Source organism: Biomphalaria glabrata, chromosome 9 (genome assembly GCF_947242115.1).
Source record: "Biomphalaria glabrata chromosome 9, xgBioGlab47.1, whole genome shotgun sequence".
Lineage (NCBI taxonomy): Eukaryota > Metazoa > Mollusca > Gastropoda > Planorbidae > Biomphalaria > Biomphalaria glabrata.
Window position 1 is genome coordinate 33323789 of NC_074719.1, and position 24049 is coordinate 33347837.

Consider the following 24049-nt stretch of genomic DNA (forward strand, 5'->3'; position numbering starts at 1 on the left):
AGCTTTTGAATAATGTTGTACTTGAAAAATATTCTAATATGAATTTATACGCCCTTAATACATTGCAAATAAAACCGATTTATTCCTGAAAAGATCAGATACCCCACATATTTAGATTAAGGCTTTGAGGATCGCCTCCGAAAAAAAAAAATTCGATAAATAATATTCAATAAAATTCAAGCATAAATTGTGAGTTATAGTCCCAAATTTAACTAACAAAATATTATTTGGTTTTAAAACTCATCTCAATCGTGACTCTTATACTGTAAATTATCCTTTAAATTTTTACTTTTCCAAAGCAAAGTCTTTCTTAAAATAATTATGATAAATTCATGTGAAATTAAATAAACTCTGTCTGGAAAGGGGAGGGGCGGTAGAATGAAAACGATTAATTCTCGCTCCTTTTTATAATTTCTGCTAATGATTGCATTTGGCATTAAAGAATATGGGTGGGGCGACTTGATATAAGAAATTAATTTATAGCATATATAAATTATATTAGTGACAGATTTTTTTTACATTTTGTAATTTCTTAATATATAATACAAAACTAAAAAGTATTGCTTTGTCCGATGAGGGAAAGGAGATGGCATGTATCGCCCTTCCTACTTTTTTCCTTTTTCATTATAATAATAATAAAATATGAGATTAGAGTGTGGTGCGACATAATATACAAATGGGTTCACATATCAATTATATAGATATTCAACTATTTTTGTTCACAAACTATGATTCCTCAATAAAAATAGGACCACCCCCCACTCAGAGGGCTAGAGCGGGGAGGGCTGTACATGCAATCGCCCCCCCCCCCCTTTTACCCCACCGAATTGGCCAAAATACCAAAGGGGAGCGACATAATATCAAATTTATATATCAATTCAACGAATTTTGTTCACTAACTATGATTTCTCCATAAAAGTAGGACCGCCCCCCCCCACACTCAAAGGGTTTAGATGGGAAGGGCAGAAGAGGTATTCACCCCCCCCCCCCCAATCGGACAACAGGGGAACGACATAATAGAAAGATTGGTTAAAATATCAATAACAAGTTTTAATCATATAGATATTTAATTGATTCTGTTAGCCAGCTATGATTTCTACAAATAAATTGGACCGCCCCCCCCCCCCACTCAGATTATGGTTGGGGGGGGGGCGAATTAATGTTATCGCCCCCTCCCGACCACACCAAATCGGCCAACATACTAGAAAAAAAGGGGGGGGGGCGAAATAATCTAAAAGTAGTATGAAATATAAATAATTAGTATATATTATTACCATAAGTAATAAATTTGTATATAAATTGTGTGACTTCTTTACTAAAATTCGTCCGCCCCCTCCCAAGGATGTCGGCCGAGGGGGGGGGGCGATCACCCCTACCGCCTCCCCCTGGATCCGCCAGTGCCCTAAATACGGAGGAGTTTAATTTTTTTCAGAATTTATGCTGCTGAAGTTGATCCTAGGCAGGTACATTTCTGCACCTTTGTAATCCTTCTTCCGAACATGATGCGAGTGTCGCATCTTCAACAAACAACAGTTCTCGTTTTGGCTTTCAGTTATTCCAGGTTAAAAAGGCTTCCATTTCATCTACCGTGAATTTGTACTTCATCTTTCGGGGATTAAAAGGCTCTGGAGATTACAATCGAAAAGAAGATGCTGAATAGTGTATGGGCCATATTACATCCTTATTTCTGCATGAATTTCAACACCTCCTGTTTTCCAACATTTAAGCTTGTCAATGGTCGCTCTCAGTTCCTTTACATAGGGCTTTTCGTCTAATTCATTCAATGGCCTTTTTTCATTAATCTGATGTTGCTACAGTGTGTGTGTGTGTGTGTGTGGCAAGGACAGGCCGTTGGCGGTCGCCCACGTCGCCTACGCCATGCGCCTTCTATTATTTTTACACCAGAGTCAATGAGTGCTTTCTAGAGTTGTGTGAAATATGAAAAATGAAATGTTATTCCAGTCGCTGATGTTCACAATATTTATGGGCCAACAAACAAAAGTGGCGGCGACATGGGCGAACGCACAAGGTCGTAGTCCTAAGGGCCTCGCGCCACAAAAAAAAACGACATAAAATAATAGAGATTGTGGAACCGAATTTTTTTTTCATTTGCTCTAGTAAATTTTCTGTTACTTTTTATTTGTTTCCATCAATGGATTTTTTTTAAATAAATAATACAAAAATATTTATTATTTATAATACCCTTATTTTTGTGCCAATTTTATAACAGGTACCCATATTTTTGTGCCACTAGAGGGCCTTCGCAAATAGCCTATACCTCGCTCATACCAAAGTTATGCCTGCAAACTGCAAATGTCGTGGAAGGGTTCTAGATCTAGAATAGAATTATTAGGCCTTTTTATAGATCCATTTGGTGTAGAAACCTGAAAATCTGAACCACAGTCTAGTTGTTTTGATTTTTATCAATTATGCTTGAGGAAAATCAATGCCCCATTAGAGTTTAAGTCTCTAATTAACATGCTCTGTTAGATTAACTATAGTCTATGGATTAACTCATAGGCCTACTAAAATAAGCCCCATATGCTTAACGCGTAAGAACGTAAGACGTAATTATCTTCTGTTTTGAAGGCATGAATTTATAAAATTTATATGAACAAATAAGGAACGCCCTCCTGAACCATATCTAGCCGGGAATCAAGCCAGTGAACATACATCTATCGATTTTCTATCTGATCTAGATCTAAATAATTTGTAAGAGTTAACATTTTTAAACAAAACACTGAAAAGATACTTAGAAAAGGGCTAAAAGTTTTTGAGACTAAAGGAAGTGACGTATATTCCAATAGTTGTCTAGGTAGGATATGTAAACAATACTTGTGAGTTGTGTTTTTAAATGAAATCTTTAAATATTTAAACAAATTTAAATATGTTCTAGGTATTTTACAACAATTTCATTTGTGTAAATTATGTAGATTAGATGATCTAGATTCAGAGTCTAGAAAAAAAAAAACAACTCAACTAGATTCTAGATCTATTTAATTTAGCCTAAGTCAAACTTAAACGCGTTTCCCGGTAGTCGGTAACACTAGACTCACTAGTCACGACTAGTGACTAACAGCTTGGCTTAATGAATAGAATAGAATAGAATAATTTAAAAGTAAGCTAAAATTACATCTAGAAGTGCAGTTCTACATAAATATATGTATGATTATCATAATGATAGATTTGATTTAGGATGGAATCTAGATCTAGTGTAGTAGTGTCTATTCTAGTTCTGATCTAGTCTTATTTTATAAATCATAATAAATGTTTCTTTCTTCAAAGAAGAGGATAATCATAATATTATCATTTATTATGTTATATATGCATATCCATCTCATGTGTGTTATTATAGTTAATCTAATTAGATACTTTAACTCTACACTACAGGCTTTCAATTACATTGATTATTGATTTTCCTGGTTGATAAGGCCTAAAAAACACTGACCTGCGACCTCACAACTTGCGGATAGTTTAAACCAATAGCTCATTGCCATGTCACAGGCTATAATTCTGAATATAATAAAAAGAAAAGCCAATTTTAAATTTTAAAAAAATATATATAACAGGTTTTGTTCTACATATATTATTAATTTCTATTATTTACACATTTTATTTTATCTTTCTTAGCCAATACTGTACAGAGTTACAATGTCTCAACAAGGAGCAGCCCTTCAGAGCTACAACAATGAACTGGTTAAATGTAATTAACATTATGCTAAATAAATATAGTTTAATGCTATATGACTGTACCAGGATTATTGATTATTGGTGGCTGCAGGGTAAAGTGCTTAGCTTCCGAACTGATGGGTGAAAACTGGGATATTGAACTTCAAGATTTTTAAGATGCCTCTATGTCCACCCATTTCTAATGGATACCTGAAATTAGTTGGGGGAGGAAATGGGGGTTGGTCACTATGTTAGTCACATAACATCCTCAATTACTGTCAGCCATAGGAACAGATGAGCTTTACATCCAGTCTATCCCAAAGTCTGAAAAGTCAGGAGTGGCAAGTCCTCTGTGTTGTTAAGGCCAAGCAAAACTCTAATCAGGAAAATTTAATATATATATATATATGTATTATGGTCTTCAGACACTTCAGACAGGCACACCTCTCAGGATAGGGGATGACAAACGGTCTGAGACCCCTTAATTATTTTTTTTACAAATTGCATACATTTGGGCCCAAATTTTTCTGTTGGTGGGCCTGCTTCAGGTTAATCAATTGGGTACTTACCTGGCTACTATTTCAGGTATCATGGTAGCCAGTATTGTCTTATAGTGTGTATTAGCTGATGCAATACTTGTACTTTGACTAATCTGAGATGCTATTGCATGTGCCAGGTATAAAAGAAGGGGAAGTTGGATGAAAGGAGTCTTTAGAGTATGGGACACATATTGAATAGGGAGACCAGTAGATTCAAGGGAGTTGTGAGATATGCTGAAAGTCTTAAAACATTCTTTGACTTAATTTGTGTATATTGATAAAATTGTAAATAAAAATTAAGTTTTATTTTTGGTTTATAAAAGAGGATTTGAAGGTTTTCTTTTGATTGTTTTGAAGTTTTTTTTTTGTCATATGTTTGTGAGTCAACAAATATGCCTGCAGGGTAGGTTGGACTAACTATCTGTATCTACATCTCAACTCCCTACTATTCTATTACAGTGGCAAAGCTAAGGGAAGGATCCAAATTTGAAAGTCTCCCTGGGCCCCCTACTTGAGTGGGGCCCCCAAATGAGTGTCCAAAATTTTTTTTTCATTAATTATTAAGCTGATGCCATGTTATCTTGCTATTCATTTTGTTATTTCAAGTAGTGACCATGTAGCATGTGTTCCACACATTAGAATTGTATATTTATTACTTGATCTCACTGAAAAAAATACTAAAGTATAGTCTCAGCTATTTCTACCATAAGTCGATCACTACAAACTGTCTACAGGTATTGAGGAGTTGTGTGGCAAGCGAGATGAGATTCACAAATCTATTCTCCAAGAAGAAGAGGAAAAAGTCAAGCTGCAAAATGACATCAGAGTTTTGACAGAGAGGCTGGCTAAGGTTAATGAATCTTTGGCCAAAAAGATAGCATCCCGAAATGAATTTGACAGGACCATTGCAGAGACAGAAGCTGCTTACATGAAAGTAAGTTGACTTTGTCTATTTTTTAACAATGTAAACTTTGATAATGGCCCAGGATATGGTATGAAAATTAGCAAACTAATTAGGACCACTAAATTGGCAATATTGACCACACCATCAGAAAAGAAGCGCTACTAATTGTTTGTAAAATGTTCTACATATTTTGGGTGTTCCTTCAGCGTTGAAGATAATCTAGGCCTACTTCTTAGTCTACAAACCTCCCACAGGATAATGGGGGATGACAGCGAGCAGGGCATGTACCCGGGATCATCGAGACTACTGTAGGACAGTCCAGCATGCACACTGCATTACTAGGCAGCCTATAAAAGATTGAATTAAATTTGAGCATAACTAACCCCTTTCCCTCACCCCCCCCCCCCCCAAAACCGATTAATTGGTCAGTGATATTTACAGCATAAAGTCAGCTCCCACCTGGATCATACTCTGGCTATAATCCAAAAAATAGAAATGGAAAATTGGTTTGAGTGCTGGAACAAGTTCCCAAAGGCCCTCTGAGTCTGGGAGAGCATGAGGCGCCCTGACTGCACTTCCCCGTGGTGGAGGCTGTCCAGCCCTGAGCAAGCTATTATAGTGCATTGCAGGACAGGCGACAGCCCTTTTGGCTCTTATTTGACGGAAGAGGAAATTGTCTCATTCTTTTTGACTGCCTCAGACTTGCTGATCTCTGTCTGGGAAACCAAAAATTCTTGACCTGTATGGTGACATGTATGCACTATGCAAAACAGCAGGGTTTCTGTCCAGGGCTTTTGCAAGAGAGGATTTGAGCCTCTCGAGCCATCACTCAAATTGAGTTTTATAATGATGATGACCAGCTGAATATAAATATTTTATGTCCCTGGACTAAACTTAAAATATTCCCAATTTCAAAGTAGATCTTTCTAAACTTGTTTATAGTAGGTTCATGTTTTTTTTGTTCAAGACTAACTCTGTGCTTCTATTTGTTGTCCTTGCCAGATCTTGGAGAGCTCACAGACTTTGTTAAGTGTATTAAAAAGAGAATCTCAATCACTGAAAGAAAAGTCTGTCCCTGCCCCAGGAGCACCTTCATCACGAAACATGCCCCCATCTTGACCTGTGTGAGGACTACTCTGTGTGCATGACTTTGATTGGCTGTGGCAAAGTTTACACACAAAAAATAGTTTGGCTAAATTCAATGAAATATTGACTTGGACTTATGTAAAAAAAAACATCCAACTAAATAAAAGATTTCAAAAACAATTCTGACTAAATGTAAAGACTAGGTATAGAATTATGACAATCTTATATAACTTTAAATGATTAATATATTTTGTGTGTAAATGTGTATAAATGTGTAATTATTCATTGCCTGTATATTATAATAAAATGCTGTTTTTGACTTTATTTTTTCCTCTTTTTTGATTCATAGTTTGTTTTGTTTAATTTACTTAGGTAAAGAAACACTTCTAACAGAATGTCAATTTTTGAAATTTATATTTTAGGACAGCTTATTAAAAAAATATGCAACTTTGCTTACATTTACCAAATTGTATAAATTTTTTAAATATCTAAAATAATGTATTAAGCAAGAAAATGCTCCCCCCCCCCCTTTTTTTTCCCTCCTCCAAAAAAAAAACATCACAAAACATTTATGTAGGCCTACTGCCACAGAAATAGCATCCATTCTTTTTGTAAAGATTTTCAGCATACATGATTGAAATATTGTTTCATGGCACAAAAAAGATACATTTTGAATTGCTAAGAAAATGCTTGTTTCTGATTAAATTACTATCTTTCGAATAATAGACCCCTTGATTAAATAAATGTAGTTAACATTCACATTTTGTAAAATTTAACATAAATTTAACCAAAAATATTTTGGTGACTTTTCTTGAATTAAATTCAAATGTGACTAATCAAATGATATGGAAGCTTCTAAAAGTGTTAGCTTTTGATATGGGACACAATTTTTTGTTTATTGAACACAAGAAATGAAATCAACAATTAAATAATATCAACATATTTATGTATTCAAATAACAAAATCATTTACAATGTACCTGTACAGTCTTTGACATAATGTACAATGAATAGTGATAAAATATTAAGGCTCATCTCAACATATGGATATTAATGATTTGGATAGTGATTCTAAGTCTCTACTTGAACTAATGTCTTTTATGGACATCAATAATATTAGCTCTCTGAACTTAAAGAACATTAACTTCCAATTTGATTGAATGTCTTCTCATCACTATCTACAAACAAAACTTCATATATGTTTTCACTCTGGCCAATGAAATCTTTATGCAGTCTTGCTGATTCCCAAATGTTTGTCACAAATGAAAAGCAAGTTTTAATATGTTCTGGAAAGTTCTTCTTTGGCTTTACCAATCTTTTTTGGCATTTTTTTGTCGGACCCATCTTCCAAGTCTTTAGCCTTGTAGTAATGTGGTGCTACTTCCAGAAGCCAGAGATTTTCTATTTCAATAACCTGAGAAAAAATTGATTTGCAAAAAAAAAAAATTAGAAGAAAAAGGTTAGGTAATTTGTTTAAAACAATAAGAAGAAAAGAAAAACAAAATGAATTTTAAATTGTGCACACCTGTCTCATGAACTCTTTTGTGGTGAAAACCAATTCATGGTAAACCAGCCAGCGTGGGTGTTCATCAAACAAACAGCTGTTGGGGTGAACCATCACCGTCTGATGAGACTTAACTGTCTTATACTGACCACCTTTAGTCAAGTGGACAGTGTGGTAAAAATAACCAGCTGTGATTGCCTGCAGACAACATAAAATTCCACTGGGTCAATTTCAAATCAAATGTTCACAGAGAAAGATGTTAAACTGGATTGAAGGGGTTAAGGTTATACACAAGTAAGAATGATTCAATCTTTTAACCTATCCAGGGGCAGACTGGCTATATGGGCATTTAGGCAAACGTCAGGTGAGCAGATACCCAAATGGGATGATAGGGTCATTATTACACATGAAATTGTTTAAAATGTTTTAAAACATTAAAAGTGACCCTCTGACCGTCATGTTTACAAAATTCTTTTACAGACTTGACAGTGTAATACTAATATAATCTGAACACATTTTCCAAATTGCAATTGGTCCTAATCTTTTGCAGTTAGGTAGGCCATTTATGTAAATTAGTGGGACTTAGAACTTCCGTAAAAAATGTGTCAAAATCTAAAAATAACCAAGCTGTTATTAAACAACATATTTAGCCATTGCAAATGTCCTCATATGTTTACATTGCATTGATGTGGTTTAATGTAAAAATAAATTCTCAAAATTCAAAATAAAAATGAGCCTTGCAAGTTAATGGTATACTTAAGCTTATAAAAAAGATATTTTGGTTGATGGAGTACTGTATAAAGAAGTATGTTTTAATCATCTTCTTTTTTGAAGTAATGTCTGTATTATATAAGTTAAGATAAGAACTAGAGCTTGATTAATAAGAAAACTCTTGAACTTTCTTTATATCTAGAGCTAGAAAGATAGTAGAAAAAGGAGAGCAAAGCCCTAAGAAACTCAGGCTAAGGTGGCATTTAGGTTAAGGAACTAAGAGTGATAGGTTAATGTAAATTTGAGAGAGTATATAAATGTTGTTGGTATTAAAAAGTATTAAAATACTTAAAATCAATTTGTTTAGACAAACCTTCCTGATTGCTACTGTATCACTTGGATTGGATGTGACCTCAATCTCCACTCTCTCCAGCAGTCCCTCCAGCTGGTCCCTGACATCCCTGGCTCGTTTCATGGACCTGTGTTGAATGTAGTTTTCATAGCACCACTGGGTTGAGAACTCAGTCTCTTCCCATTGATTATACACATTCAGCAGAGTCAAGTGGTCACCTCCAGGAACAAAAAAGTTGTGCCTGGCTGTGTCTGCATGAACTATTTTGTCTTTGGGCCGGTAGAAAATGGCATTGTTGACCGATAACATTGCTCCTATTGTTATAATCTCTTTGGCACATTTGTACCTGGAAAAATTGTTTTAAAATATGGAAGAGAATGCATTTATATGTATACTTGTTTCAAATCAAATAAACATTGAAAAGTGAAAAGTTTGTTATTTAAATACTAAAACAAATAATCCACATGTTTAAACTAATAAAGCATTACTGCTAATATAATTGTAAAAATATATACAATTGTAGAGATAATTATTTCTATTCCAACAAAGGAGTATTATATTTTTGGTTGTATATGGATGTTTAATTATTCATATTCGTTAATTTGATGCCTAATCATACATCATATTCAATAGTCTTTATAAAATTCCAATAAATTTCAATAATTTAAAAAAATATTACTTTTCTGATGCCAATATCATCTTTGACATCATCGGGTCAACAGGAAACTCTGCCATTCGGCGTCCTAGTTTAGTCAGCTCTCCCATGTGATTGAGAGCACCCAATGCATACAGCTGCTCTAAAGCCAGGACCAGAGTCTCATGTGGGGGTGGGTCCATAAAGTCAAAGTTGAGCAGGTCATTGATCCCCAGTGACTTGAGCAGAAGGACCACATTGCCCAAGTTTGTCCTTTGTATTTCAGGGACAGCATTATCTTCCAGCTCATTTTTATATGCCCAGGCTGTGTAGAGACGAAAGCACTTCCCAGCAGAGACTCTGCCGGCACGCCCAGCTCTCTGGTTAGCAGATGCCTGAAAAAGAAATTTTCTTGGTATACTTGTTTCTCAAATAATGGCAAAGATTCAATTTCAATTTATTATTTAAAATCAATACACAGTGTACTAGATGAAACTGAGAGGGCAGTAAAGTGTTGGGAAGCAATTCAAAGACAAGCAAGGGACTAGGGAGGGTGGCATGCTTTTACTGAGGTCCTTAGCTCCATGAGGAACACTAAAGACAGATGAATGCTTATTTTGAAAGCTTATTTAAAAAAATAAAATATTGTAATCCAGTAGTTTCAGTTCTAGTTCTAATGAATGCTCACTGTTTTAGAGACAGTAAAAATAGTGCTACAAGCCACCCCAGCCAACTTTATCTATTGTTAGAGATTTTCATCTATGGTCAAAATACTATAAATAGCTGACTTTTTTTGTGTATCTGGTTGTAACAATCTTTTCTATTTGAGTGCATAATGTGAAGATATCTTGATGTGACAATGAGATTGTGTTGATCAGACAATGTGTTTCTGATGTTATAATTTAGTGTAGATTTCCTCGTTCCATATGCAAGAACAAATTTGTACAAATGCTCCTTCTTCCTTAGTACTATTAGACCATGGAATATGTTGCCTGAGCTAGCCAGGAAAACCAGTGACTTGGCAGAATTTAGGTCATTGGTTAATATGCATGACTAAATGCATGACGCGTAGGACATAATCATCTTTTTTGAAGTAACGTCTGTATTAGATACAATTTTAAACAATTACTGAACACTCAAACAATATCGTTATGCCAAAGATTCAAATGTGAATTATCGATTCAAAATAATTAAGATTCTTCAACAATGAATACCGGTACAAAGCTTTAATTCTGGAACTAGGAATTATTTTAATAAAATATTCACACTGTCCAATACAATTAAACAAGTTAACTCTCTTCATGCAAGCTCCTAACTACAACTGACTTTCCCTGTCCTTTCAAAAACTTTCTAATAATCAACCTCGCTCCTTTTATGGAATTCACTTGCCCGCTTCTGTTCCAAGAAAGCATGATTGTTCCAAGAAAGTTTGCAGAAGACTAAAAATAATCTTAATGTAACAGAAGTTATATGATAATGATGTGTACTTTTCACTGCAGAATCAAATTTTCTAAGCTTTTCAATTTTGTAGCTCCAATTTTTAAAATTTAGTTTAGCAACCTTAATATTTTTTATACATTATCATGAAAATACAAAATGTGTAAAAAAAAAACAACAAAAAACTGACCTTTGAAACTGGAGTGACAACTAGAGATTCCATGCCAGTTCTGGCATTGTAACTCTTCTGTTTACAGAAACCTGGGTCTATGACATAAACTATTCCATCAATAGTTAAAGATGTTTCTGCGATGTTGGTTGCAAGGATAACCTACAATTAATTGTTATACAAAATATGTTTATTTACATTTTATTAAATTAAAATTGATCACAAGGCCTGAAAGGGTACTTTACTACTTTTTTCTTATATATATATATTAAATTAACAACTTTTAAGATGTGTATATGTAATTAAAACAAAATTAAAATCTTATGTTGAAGTTAAAAAGAAAAGAGCAACAAAATAATATCTAAAAAATATGCATGGGATTGGATCTGATCAGATTGCATCAGAATGAATCAGATCTGACTGGATAAAATCATCATTAAAAAATATCAATAAAATCTAGGACATTTGCATAATTAGTTCGATGATAGTTTAAGGAATTTTCAGACTTCTGACCAACTTTTCCCTTCCACAAACCAATGAAGAGTGTAAGCAAATAGAAGGAATTGCATTAAAAGTTCAAGGGTGGTGTATTAGCATTACTGTTCTAGCTGTTAACCTTTTAAGTAAACTGTTATCCCTTCGTTTAACCATTCGTATAGGTAAAAATAGTTAGGCCTAACACTGAGGGAAGAAAAATCCCCATATATGTGTGAAAAGATATGCCTTAAAAGCATAACAAGCAAAAGTTGAAGAAATTATCTTCCTGATGTCATAAAGTAAAGTTCCCATTTAGCAAATATAAGGGGAGAAAAAAGCTGATATAGCAACTTAAGTCTTTAATTCTGATGATTGTATGTTAATTGTCAAGATTAGTTAAGTAGGTAAAAATATACCTTGCGAGCATTGGGTGGAGTTGGTTCAAAGATTTTAGCTTGCATCTCTGAAGGTAAAGTGGAGTAAATGGGCAGCACAATCAGCTCTTTTATTTTTGAGCCCAACTTTCTAGTTCTCTCTAGCAGCATTTCATTGGCTGTCTCAATCTCTTCCTGACCAGTCAGAAAGACTAGAATGTCACCAACTGGTTGAGTCACGTGAATTTGAAGTACAGAAACAACAGCAGCATCTAGATAATCTGCCTCGGGCGCTTTTGTATAGTAGATATCCACTGGATACCTTCTTCCTGGTATGCGGAAAATTGGGGCATCGTCAAAAAACTCAGAAAACTTTTGTGCATCTAATGTGGCACTAGAAATGAGCAATTTGAGATCTGGCCTAAACCTGGCTATGTCTTTTACAAGGCCAAACAAAACGTCTGTATGTAGTGTTCGTTCATGAGCCTCATCAACAATGAGGACACTGTAGCTCGCCAAATCTGGCTCACTCAAGAACTCTCGAAGCAGCATGCCATCTGTCATGTACTTTAAAATTGTACGCTCTGAGGTGCAATCTTCAAACCTGATACTGTAGCCCACTTGGTTACCTAGCTTCCAACCCATCTCTTCTGCAACTCGAGCAGCCACAGACATGGCTGCTACTCTCCTGGGTTGTGTACAGCCCACTTTCTTACCATCATTAGTGTAGCCCTAAGAAAGAATACAAACATAAAAAGATACTATCTTATTTCTCATAATTTTTTTTATTCAATGAAAATTATTCGCTTCCCCTTTCAAAAAATAAATAATTACATGTACTAAAAATACTTTACTTGAACAAGTCAAAATCATTTTTTATTTTTAAAATAACAGGTGATTATTCAAGAAAAGAACACTTTTACATCTCTTGCACAGTGGCTGCAAAACATTTTTAGAAGAGTGAACTACAAAGGCATAACGTGGTTACTACCAACAATTTTGGTAATAGTAACTTTAAAGGTAGCAAAATGTATATATAGATATTTAAAAATAAATAATAACTTCTATATATATATAATTCTCTTCATGGATCAACAGTCTGGACACCAAGAAGTTGTGGAAAGATCACTCTTTTATTTCTGCAAGTCAGACTAGAGTTATCCCACGTAACTTTAGCGTCTAAAAAAAAGAGGGGGGGGGGGAGAACAGGTAATCTACTCTGTGTTCACCCGTCACTAAATAGCAGGGCCGGACTCAACTGTTGTGGGGCCCTATGCGAAATGGATTGCGCTGGGCCACGTTTGGGTAGGGATACGGATAATAAATGAAAATTAAGAGTTTGTATTAGAAAATAAATTCGTCTTTGGATTTTATTCATTCTTTACTATGCACAGAATTACTTTACGAGCCTTGTGTGTAGCGAAGTGATACAGTGTATCATAAAAATTCTATTTCCTACACACAACATGCTCAATAGCAAGAATTACCAAATATTTCAATCTATCTAGAAGAATTGTAAACCTCAAGTAATTCTCATTAGTTTGAGACGCGAGAAGCTTCTTTCACCAGATTCCACAATTACGGGTATTGCATAATGCCGTTTTGCACGTAGGACTGGCATTTTCCATATTGAAATGACAATTTTTGTCCATATATTTCAGGAGATTTGTATGAGTTTTCAAAAGATTTAAATTTCTAGAGATTTCCAGGCCTTTTCGTATATTTCGCAATTTCAGGAGATTTCCAGGAGCTCCTGGTAAATCAGGAGGCCCACCATGCCGGGCTCCTTCCATAAAAGTTAGCTTTTAATTTTATTATTATTTGTGTACAATTTTGTAACGTATAACCACATCATACATTTTGTAGTTATCACTACTATTCAATTTTGTAAAAAAAAATTCTTTGATTTATAATTGTCAAATTCTTTTATATTTTTAAAAAATGTGCCTTAGGATCACAATCTTAAATAAATTTTAAATCCTAAGTAAATAAAAATGTACTGCTTCATGAAGAAATTGAGGTATCTGAGTTGTCTTTCCTGAACCAGTCTCCCCTTCAATGATAAGAATTTGATGATCTTCAATAGCCTTTAGTAAATCTTTTCTGAATGGATATATGGGTAGACTCTTCTTTGTCTCAGCAATAGACATTTTTTTAGCATCTTTGGTTGATTTCGCTTCCTAAAAAAATAAATAAGAACCCTTATTTACAAAGCAAAAAGGAAGAAGAAAAAAAAGAAAACAGAAGTGTCAACCTAACCCGCAGCGATACAAACACCTTAAATACTTTGGTGTAGTCGACAAACCCTAGGAGACTGCCTAACATTCTGGCTGGGCTGTAGGATAATGTAATTCTAGAACCAGTCAAAGCTATAAGGCACTACCATGAACAACTAAGTTTCTTGCCAGAGAAATATGGTCTTCTTGGCCTGTTTCCATACGGAGTTCGTCTCAGGGCTCACACAAATAGTCCCCACTAGCCAGATGCAGAAGCATAGAAATGCTGAGTCAATCCCTCAACCCCCGCCCAATGACAACTATGAAGGATGAACTAAAAAGTCTCCCAAATTAAAGCATCAACATGTTATTACAACAGCCTAGGAATTGTAAAGAATAACTTTATAAAAAAAAATAGAGTACTTTTTCATCTCTGGTTCCTGGCATCTGTAGGGCTTGCACAAACTCTATCTCCTCATCCATAATGACATCATAATCTTTGGACTTTTTCTTCTCCTTGGCATCCCTAGCTCCGAATTTAAGAAGAGCAGCATTAAGGTGCTCTTCCTCCCAGCGGCTCTGCTCAGAGCCCATGCGTTTCTCTGTCTTGTCCTCCACATATTTATCCTGCGGCAGAGCGTCATCCCTTGGAATGTGATACCTATCAATCTTTTCTATTTCTCCAGCAGCTTTGTGTTCTTTGGCCAATTTTAGAACTGTTTTCTTATACTCTAAATCTTTCTGTTCTTTCTTTGTAAGTCTACATTGAAAAAAAAAAAATAAAAAAAAATAATTAGAAGAAAAAAAATATAAAAGAAACAACTTGATGGAGTTTAAATATATAAAAACAAAGTATTAGCATTACAAGCAACTTAAAGGCTTGCAGTGAAATAGGTTATGAAGTACTAGACAGCTATGATTCCCATGAATTCAAGATGAGCATTCCTGAATCCATTAATGAAAGGTTCCTGATAAAAGATAAGAGCTTATTATGATATTTGTTTTTTTTTCAAAGGCTATGCAATAGTTTATATGTGTTTTAAACTTAAGAGGCAGGTAATACCTTTATCATCTGTCCTAAACATTTATCAAAGTTTGATGTCCCTATCTGGGTTTTTACAAAGGTGCTTATTAAATCTCTTAAGCCTTACAAAGAAAATTCTGATTTAAACTAGAAATTTACACTTTATACACTATTTCAGGAAATAAAATCCTTTTCAATGCTTAAAAAAAATAATTTAATTCTAATAATAAAAGATTTGTTCCCACTAAACAAATACTGATTGGACTCACTTTGCACCACTAAAGAAGTATTCTTCCTCTGCAATATCAGCTTCCAAATCTTCAAGTTTGTCTGCCTGTCTTTTCTTCAAGTACTCCCTTCTAGACCTCTTCCTCAGGTCTGGGATTATTTTCTTACGATCTTCCTGTTCTAATTTTAATCTTTTCTTTGCCTCTTCATAAGCCTGTCAAAAAAACAAACAAAAACAACAGTTCAGATGTTTTTTTTTATTTTATAGTTGAATTTTTACTCAGGCAAGGCGAGTCATTTCTCATTTAGAAAAAAACATGTACACTAATGTATAAAAAAAATGTCCACTAAAATGGAGTACCCGTTTGTCTGACTTGGACATGGTATTTCTTGTCTTCTCTTTATCTTTGTCTCTCAACCTCTTGGCAAACTCATCACGCTCCTTTAAATCTTTCTTGCGCTCATTGTCTGGGTCAGAGCTGGAGCTGTCAGAATCCTTGTCATCATCATCATCATTAGCCATATCTCTGAAAATATAAACATAAAGGTCTGATTACTTTTTTAAATCTTATGGTGCATATTACCAAAAGGTGTTGCTGAAAGCTGAATTGTTTGAGGGGAAAAAAGGTAAAAGAATATCAAATAGTTAAAGAGAGAACAAAAAAAAAACAAAATCTAATTAATGGTATGTTTATCAAGATTTAGTTTTTTTTACTTGCAGGTTTAGTCAATCTAGAATTGGTAAGAAGAATGGTAAAGCCATTGACTGCCAAACCAAGGGTTACCAGTTGGAATCCAGTTGAAGGATGCAATTTTTTAAAGTTTCTTGAAGAGTTCTTCTTCTTCCTCGTTCTCATTTTTATGTTGGAGCATTCAGATGACTAGACCAATATATGGATGAACTGTGCAGTGGTTTCCAAATCAGGGAGCTCTCCATATATTTTTCTTTCTATTGGGGTGTTTTGGGGCCAGTGATTTGTACGGGCCTCATGGTAAAGAGAACAGTTTTGAAAGACATAATCAGCATTCTCTGGTGACACTCCACATATAGAGTGCAATGTTTAATTGTGAGTTTGTTCTCCCACTCTTGGCGAGTGTGTCAGCTTTCTTATTTCTTCCTAGTTCTAAATGTGCTGGTATCCATTGAATAACAGTTTTTTTGCTGTTGCCGAAGAGTAAATAAAAAGTTTTATAGGGATGTCTTCTTCTTCGTACTGATTCAACTTACTGACGAACTAGCCCTAAAACACCACCTACCCAATAACAGAGAAAAAATTACCAGATTTTCAAACATAACGCCCGGACTAAACTACAGACAACCAACCATTAAAACACATTTAACACCTTAACAAAAGAATCAAATCCACTGGAGCTCAAAACAATTGAAAGCTATCCAAAAACAGCTATCCATATATATACCAACGGATCGGCCTTCAAAGCCACCATCAATGCTGGTCTTGGTGCCTTCCTGGTTTTCCCTAAAAATAAACACTTTGAAATAAGTGCACCCTGTGGCGATTACTGCTCAAACTTTCAAGCCGAAATTGAGGCAATTACCATAGCACTACAGACAGTGGAAAACAAATTATATGAAGAAGTGCAATCACCATCAGATATTGTTGTCTTTACAGACTCCCAATCCACTCTGCAAGCACTTAACAGCAACACCTCAAACAGCCCAAGAGAGTTGACAACACTAATTGTGATAATCCATCAGATGATATCAAAATTAAATATCAATATCACACTACAGTGGATCCCTGGACACATTGGCATCATGGGAAATGAAAAGGCAGATAAGCTATCAAAGGCAGGTTCATCTATGGAACAACCAAACAGACCTGTAAGCTACCTCACCCTAAGGTCAATGTTAGTCAACAATCACAAAGAGGAGTGGCTCAACCAATGGGCATCAGGAAACACAGGCAGAGGCATGTACAAAGAAATGACAATGCCTAACAAACTGGACAGTATTAACTTCCTACCCTGCAAAGAACAATCTACAATTGTCCAACTAAGAACAGGACACACACCTCTACTAAATTACCATCTGAACAAAATAAACTTCACTCAACTCCCCCTTTGCAGACACTGCGCCCACAATTATGAAACTGTAAACCATATCCTCTTTGAATGCCCCTTCCTAATCCACCTTAGGCAGACCCTACATCCACTACAGCCCAACATAACCAAAACCCTGTACGGCAGTGCTGAACAACTGAAGAAAACAGCACACTTTTTTTTCCTTGGCACAGTCTGCAAAAGAGCTCACAGCTCAGCAGCAATAAAGAAGAAGAAGATAGGGATGTCAAGACAGAGTTGAAGTATAGAGTTTTACACGAATGCCAAGACAGAGCTAAAGTAAATTTTAAAAAAAAGAAAAAGAAAGAAAAAGGGGAATAACCTACTGATTTTGTGTTTCCTCCTCTTCCTCTGATGACTCATGTTTCCTTCGCAAATGTCGCGACTGCGATGATGTTTTATGTGTCTAGAAGGAAAAAAATAATAAATTAGATCAAATACATGTTATACCATTATATTAAAATCAAAAGTATTTAAATTGGTCTTTATAGGGAAACTCCGATGGTTTTTCAAATTTTAGTTATTGACATATATTTAAATTCTGTGTAAAAAGTTACAACAGTAAACATGTTACCATTTTTTATTTAAATGCTTAGAAACATTTATATTTAATAAATTAGTCAGTAAATTCTTGACATCTAAAAAAAAACGGGGTTCTATGAGATTATGTTTTAAGCTAGTTTATACGTCACTTCCCTAAACAATACTGAAAGAGAAACTTGATTTAACCAATCGTATCGCTTCATTCTTACAGTAGAAATTAGGCTGTTAGGCTTAGTGATGGCCTCGTCCAAAGCTATGATACTTATATATATATACATGTATAGATAGATCTAAAAGCATTAGGATAATCAGCTCAAGAAAAAAAGGCATTTTCATCTAAGCCTCTTTCTGTCCCAAGAAGTAAATAGATCGTGTGTCTGACTGATTTGAACAAACTGGTCAGTGTAAGGCTAGTCGAGACTACGTGTAGTCGGTCATGACAAGACAACCAAGTGATAGTGTTTGTTGTGTGTTGAGTGGTCTCTCAAGAAAATACACACTGCCGTGGTTAGTCAAGCATGTAAATCTACTTTTAATACTCATTTTTTCTTTGCTTACAAGATCCTATATCTAACTGCATAGACCAAGATGTATTTCTTTTACGAGAATGTAAACTTTGCTGTATGGTCTACTGTTATACAAAAAGTCAATAGATTAAAACACCTTTGTGACGTCACATAGAAACCCAGTGAAAGTCTGACTGTTTTGGATGCGCAGGAAAATTACATCGGAAAAACATCAATTACTAAGTTATTATTGCAAAGAAAAAAAAAAATCATATATTCATTATCTGTAAATCAAAACACATATTATATTAAAAATTGTCAAAACCATCGGAGTTTCCCTTTAAAATAGAATAAAAGATTTTCATTATTAGTGTTTCTGTGCTAAACAAACAATCTGGTAAAAACAGCTCAATAGCCAATCTATAATAAATTAAATAATATAAAGGGTGCATTCCATGAAAATACAAATGATCTTTAAAAAAAAAAAAAAGTACACCTTGAATTTATCCTCTTTTCTGTCATCTTCATCATCATCATCATCGTCATCATCTAACAGTTGGTAAGTTTTATTTTTCTCTTCAAGTTCCAGTGTTTTCTTTTTCTCCGCAGATACCACAACTTCCTTCTTTTGTTTGTGTGGAACCTAGAGAAATATTAATAAATAATAAATTTAAAAAAAATTGTTTAATATTCAGACAAACTAGTGCAACTACTATACTTAGCAGAGGAAATGTTAATAAAAAAAAACATGGAATAGGAACAAATCTAAGTGTTTCCATAAAAAAATGTTAAAGTAAAAACTAATACATTACGAGATCAAGATAAAAAATTACCACCTTGTCAAAAAGTTCCCGAGCAAAAGCTTTCAGGACATCATCAACATCTACTGTCCCAGTTTCCTCAAGTCGCTGAATAAATTCACCGGGGTTCTCAGATTTTGAGGCCAATCCAATGAAGTACTGTGCAATATATTTGTCTGATATACCAAGAATATCATGAAGCTTGTCATTGACCCATGTCTCTGTACTGACAGCCATTGTGTGATCTTTCAAGAAAATAAAATTTAATATAAACATCTAGGTTTCTTAACCCTGATTCAGTAACTAATTCTGAGTTAACTTCAGTACTTAGTATTTTTAGCACCATTCTACAATATAAATCACTCCAACAGCAAATTTATCGACAGTAACAGATAGAAGGGGAATTTTTTAAGGTTGAAATATTCACTGTTAAAAAAAACAACAACAAAAGAATAAAGATAGAGGGTTAAGCAGTTCTTATTTATGCCATTGTATTTTGTGTATAAGTATTATGTAATCATGAGTAATGGTGGCCTGATGGTTTAGTTGTGTAGGCTAAAGAGATTCTAGTGAAACCAGAAACAGTAATTACTATAAAGATAAACTCAGGTGCTGTTTCACTCTTGTTGGCACAGAGGAAAGTAGCTGTCAGAAGATGGCCTCTAAAAGAGACAGTAGGAGAGCTCTCATCAAGGCTGCAGGACAGACATTTGAGATCCAAAGAAAAAGTCTTTGTAAAAGACAGGCAGAGAATACAAAAAGAAAACTTAGACCACTGGTGGATGATGGTGTGGTCTGCATTACAAGTGGAAAAATATGCAGGTCACAACTGGGTTTGCGTAGTCATGTGCTCTCATCCTTAATCTTTGGGATTCAAAGACATTGCCATTATTATTAGTTTGTCATATTATTGACATTATATGTCCTTATTAATATGAGAGCATCAAGAAAATCACTGTAATTATATTTGATAAAAGATAAATATATAAAGATCTAAAACATATCAAATATGATATATAATATCCAGGATTGTCCCATAGATCTAGATACAATATATATATGCAATACTACTCAAGCTGGATATTCTGTACATCTTCAATCTTGATACTCAGAAACACTATGCTAGAGTATTATTCTAGGACTTCATCCGCTTTAAACACTATCCAACAGCATCTCATGATAAAAAAACTGACTTGAATGTTAGCAAACACATGCAGGTGTGGGTTCTAATTTGAACTTTCAATATGTAAAATTGAATGGGCTTGCGTCAGGCACTAGAGTTAGAGAGTTCATTCACCAGTACTGTGACACTTACTTATACAATAAAGTTATAAACACTTAATAAACACCATCTTTCTAGTAAATTCTAGTGATCATCTAGATTAGTAGATTTTGACCTCTAGAATACTCTAGCTAGACTCTAGACCAGTGGTTCCCAAACTTTTTTGTCTCATAGACCCCTTGGCATGTTTTCTGGCTTTTGGTAGACCCCCTACTTAACTTGTATTGAATTTTGGCAAATTCATCAAAACATTTTTAAAACAAATTTCTAACTGCAGTGAGTTAAAGAGTGAAAAAATAATTTAAAGCTACAAATAGGGTTATAGAGATCTGTCTATTTTTTTAAATTACAAAATTCAAATTTAATCTAATTAAAATAACAATTTATATTTATTACTGGAATCACCAAACACATTGGAAATGTTTTTTTTTATCTTTTTTTTTTTGCACCTCTATTCTCCGTTGCTACGGATATTATGTTTCATGTAGCAATTTGTTGTTCTATGAAGTAGTCCTCAAACATTAAATATTAATCAATCAATTAATTAATTAGCATTATGTATCATTGTAAATTCGCAAAGAGCAGTTTCTCTTGTATGTCTTGATCTTTCACATGTGGCACAAATATTGGGTGTGGAGAACTGTTTTCACTAACAGGGGTGAAGGTGAGTACCTAAACCAGTCAGCTTTGGGCAGGAAGGGCTCATTAGCCTTGGCTTGCAGCATACCTAGCAGAAGGAAAACTGAATTCAAACTGCTGCCTTGCAGCTATACCCGAACATGGGAAAGGTTTCGTGGGTCAACCCTGTTAAAAATAAGGAGCCGGCAACCTTTAGGCAGTTTGCAGCACACAGGGCTACACCCTGTCAAGAGCCTGTTCGCCGCTGATTCTAAACTGTATATATGTCGTTTGGAAAGAATTACAAAAGAAGCTTTTAATTTTATAACTTGTGCCACAAATGTGACCTTGAACTGTATTGTTGCTTAAAGAAATTCGTTTAATACTATCTGATGTAGGTTTGTGTAAAACAGTTATTTAAAACTACAACGGCGGGTAAAATCAATGTTGTACCTTTAGCTTTTTTCTTTTTTTTGCTATCTGTAAAGAGATTTTGTAAGACGCTCACAAACTATTATCTTCTCTATATGGTGTCGAAGAGAGATTTTGTGGGTCTATTCTGAACTTTGAGTGTTTGAACGTTTTTCAAATCTTTATGTATTTTGTCAGGGTGCAGGCATTGTCTCAAATGATTCTCCAGCATAATTTATTTCAAATCAGTATAAAAAGGCACTTATGGCAACCACTAGTATTACAAGGAAGGAATAAATACCAATTTTAAATAATCAGCGCTGTACAGTCTACAATTTTTTTAAACATTGGTTGCATGTAGACAAAATGAAGCTAGTTAAATAAGTATTTAAATTAGATACAACAATATTTCGTTTGAAAAGTCGGATAAATATTTAAAGGGTTAACTCGGGTACAAATCATATATTAGTGTATGAAAGAATTACAATAATTTGATGTTAAAATTAAAGTCACGACCTACTTAAATGAAATCTATTATCGTAGACGACGTAGACCCCAGTGGACATCTCATAGACCCCCAATGTATGTTTTCCCTTTCGTAGACCCCTTGGAAGTCTTCGTAGACCCCTGGTGGTCTATATGGACCACTTTGGGAATCACTGCTCTAGACTCTAGATTAAAGATCTAACAGAAAAGAAATTCATAATGATAATGTCATGATAATGAAAAAACCAAACTGTAGTGACTAGAGTAGACCAAGTCTGAAGTCAACAATGAAGAAGTGCACTGCAAGAATATATTTAAAGTAGGTAAAAACGGTAACGTTACCGTCGTTATGCCGTGTAAGTGACTCAGTTACACTGCAAGTGAAGTGTAACACACTCGTAAGTTACGGCGTGAGTTACGGTACAATCATTTATCATCAACAACAGACAATAATAATCATCTAGATCTAAATCTACTCATGATCTATTTCTTGTCCAAAGCCAACTTTTATCTATATTTATAATCTAGGTAATTAATTAGTTGTAGAACAGGAATAAAATCTAGTTATGGTCTTCACTCTTGGTCTTTAATAATATCTTGACTCTTGAGGTAAATTCGTGATGTTTACGATAGTTTATCATTACTTTTTACTTTCAGGAAACTGGAGTATCGGTTAATATCACTAAATACTGACCTAGATATGAATCATAAACTAGAGGTTGTTACTGCGTTCCATTGCGTTATTTCGCTATATTAAAAAATATTCTTAAAAGTTTTTTTTTTCAGACCAGATCTACCAAGCACAAGCCGGTTCTGCTCGTCAATAAATTACGGACGTTACTTAAATAAAGAAAATAATTACGTCCTATACCTTTCATATACAATCTAGTGATAGGCCTCCATGTTAATCTCAAATTTGGTTTACCTGGCTGCATGGGTGTAGCCAGGGGGGTCCCCCCCCCCCCCCAGCGTAATGAAATCCCCCCCGAAGGGAGGGGGCGGACTTAAGTGACTGATTTTTCTTTAATTTTGTTTATTTTAGGTGTGATTTTAATACTAAACCATCACTTGCTCAGCGCAGCCAAGGGGGTTTTGAGTTTAAAACCACTACCAGGGTGTGGGGGGGGGGGGGGGGTTGCAGTTAAACTACCCTCTTCTATAAAACAAAACAAACAAAAAAAAAATAATGCAAACGAAAATCCCCAAATTCCTAGAGCATAGCTAAGGAAGATTTTGATTTTAAAACCCCCTCCGAAATTTACTATAAACCCCTCTTCAATATAAAAAAAGTAAATTACATACTGAAAATGCTATGAGCATAGCCAAGGGGGTTTTGAGTTTAAACCCCCTACCAGGGGGTTTTACAGTTAAAGTCGCCTCTTCTATAAAACAAAACAAAAAAAAATGCAAACGACAATCCTCAAATTCCAAGAACATAGCCAATGAAGATTTTGATTTTAAACCCCCCTTCGAAATTTACTATAAAACCCCCTCTTCAATACAAAAAAATTACACACTCCGAATTCTATGAGTGTAGCCAAATGGAGTTTTGAGTTTAACCCCCCCCCCCCTTTCAGTGGGGTTCGAAGCTAAAAAAAAATACCTCTTCAATAAATTAAAAAAAAAGATTATTACACACTCAAAAATCTTTGAGAGTAAAACCCTCTTCAGCGGGGTTTGAAGCGAAAAAATACCTCCTCCATAAAAAAAGGAAATTACAAACTCAAAATGCTATATATATGAGCGTAGCCAAAGAGGGTTTTGAGTTTAAACCCCCCTTCATCAGGGTTTGATGCTAAAAAATACTTAAATTTAAAAAAAATGTAAATTACACACTAAAATTCTTTGAGCTTATAATAGCCAAGCCAAAGGGGAGTTTTGAGTTTTAAAAAAAAACTCCTCCAGATGCCTTTTTTTAGTTTAAAACCACTCCAGATGTTTTTGAGTTTAAAATCCCCCTACAGATTCGAGAGTTTTGAGGTTGAAAACCCCCCTCTT

At 34.6% G+C, this 24049-nt stretch overlaps 2 protein-coding genes across 5 annotated transcripts; one reads left to right on the forward strand and one right to left on the reverse strand.

Annotated features, from left to right (window-relative positions):
* The first annotated feature begins 2751 nt into the window (after positions 1–2751).
* On the forward strand, positions 2752–6522 carry LOC106071453 (microtubule nucleation factor SSNA1-like). Of its 3 annotated transcripts, none has more exons than XM_013231566.2 (4): positions 2752–2837; positions 3631–3703; positions 4943–5142; positions 6115–6522. In XM_013231566.2, the coding sequence occupies exons 2-4, from the start codon at positions 3652–3654 to the stop codon at positions 6229–6231; spliced, it is 369 nt and encodes a 122-aa protein (XP_013087020.1). In that variant the 5' UTR covers positions 2752–2837; positions 3631–3651; the 3' UTR covers positions 6232–6522. The 3 variants fall into 3 exon arrangements, with proteins under 3 accessions (XP_013087020.1, XP_055897571.1, XP_055897572.1); XM_056041596.1 differs by having other exon boundaries at positions 2829–2896; XM_056041597.1 differs by lacking the exon at positions 2752–2837 and adding an exon at positions 3037–3118.
* Positions 6523–7127: 605 nt separating this feature from the next.
* LOC106071349 (pre-mRNA-splicing factor ATP-dependent RNA helicase DHX16-like) lies at positions 7128–22713 on the reverse strand. 2 transcript variants are annotated; one of them, XM_056041594.1, is made up of 14 exons: positions 22629–22713; positions 19291–19499; positions 18951–19097; positions 17732–17811; positions 15685–15850; positions 15365–15537; positions 14495–14831; positions 13856–14035; positions 11898–12587; positions 11026–11166; positions 9444–9793; positions 8786–9110; positions 7723–7899; positions 7128–7611 (listed from the first exon to the last, which is right to left on the reverse strand). In XM_056041594.1, the coding sequence occupies exons 1-14, from the start codon at positions 22690–22692 to the stop codon at positions 7474–7476; spliced, it is 3177 nt and encodes a 1058-aa protein (XP_055897569.1). In that variant the 5' UTR covers positions 22693–22713; the 3' UTR covers positions 7128–7473. The 2 variants fall into 2 exon arrangements, with proteins under 2 accessions (XP_055897569.1, XP_055897570.1); XM_056041595.1 differs by having other exon boundaries at positions 22394–22697.
* Between the last annotated feature and the right edge of the window lie 1336 nt (positions 22714–24049).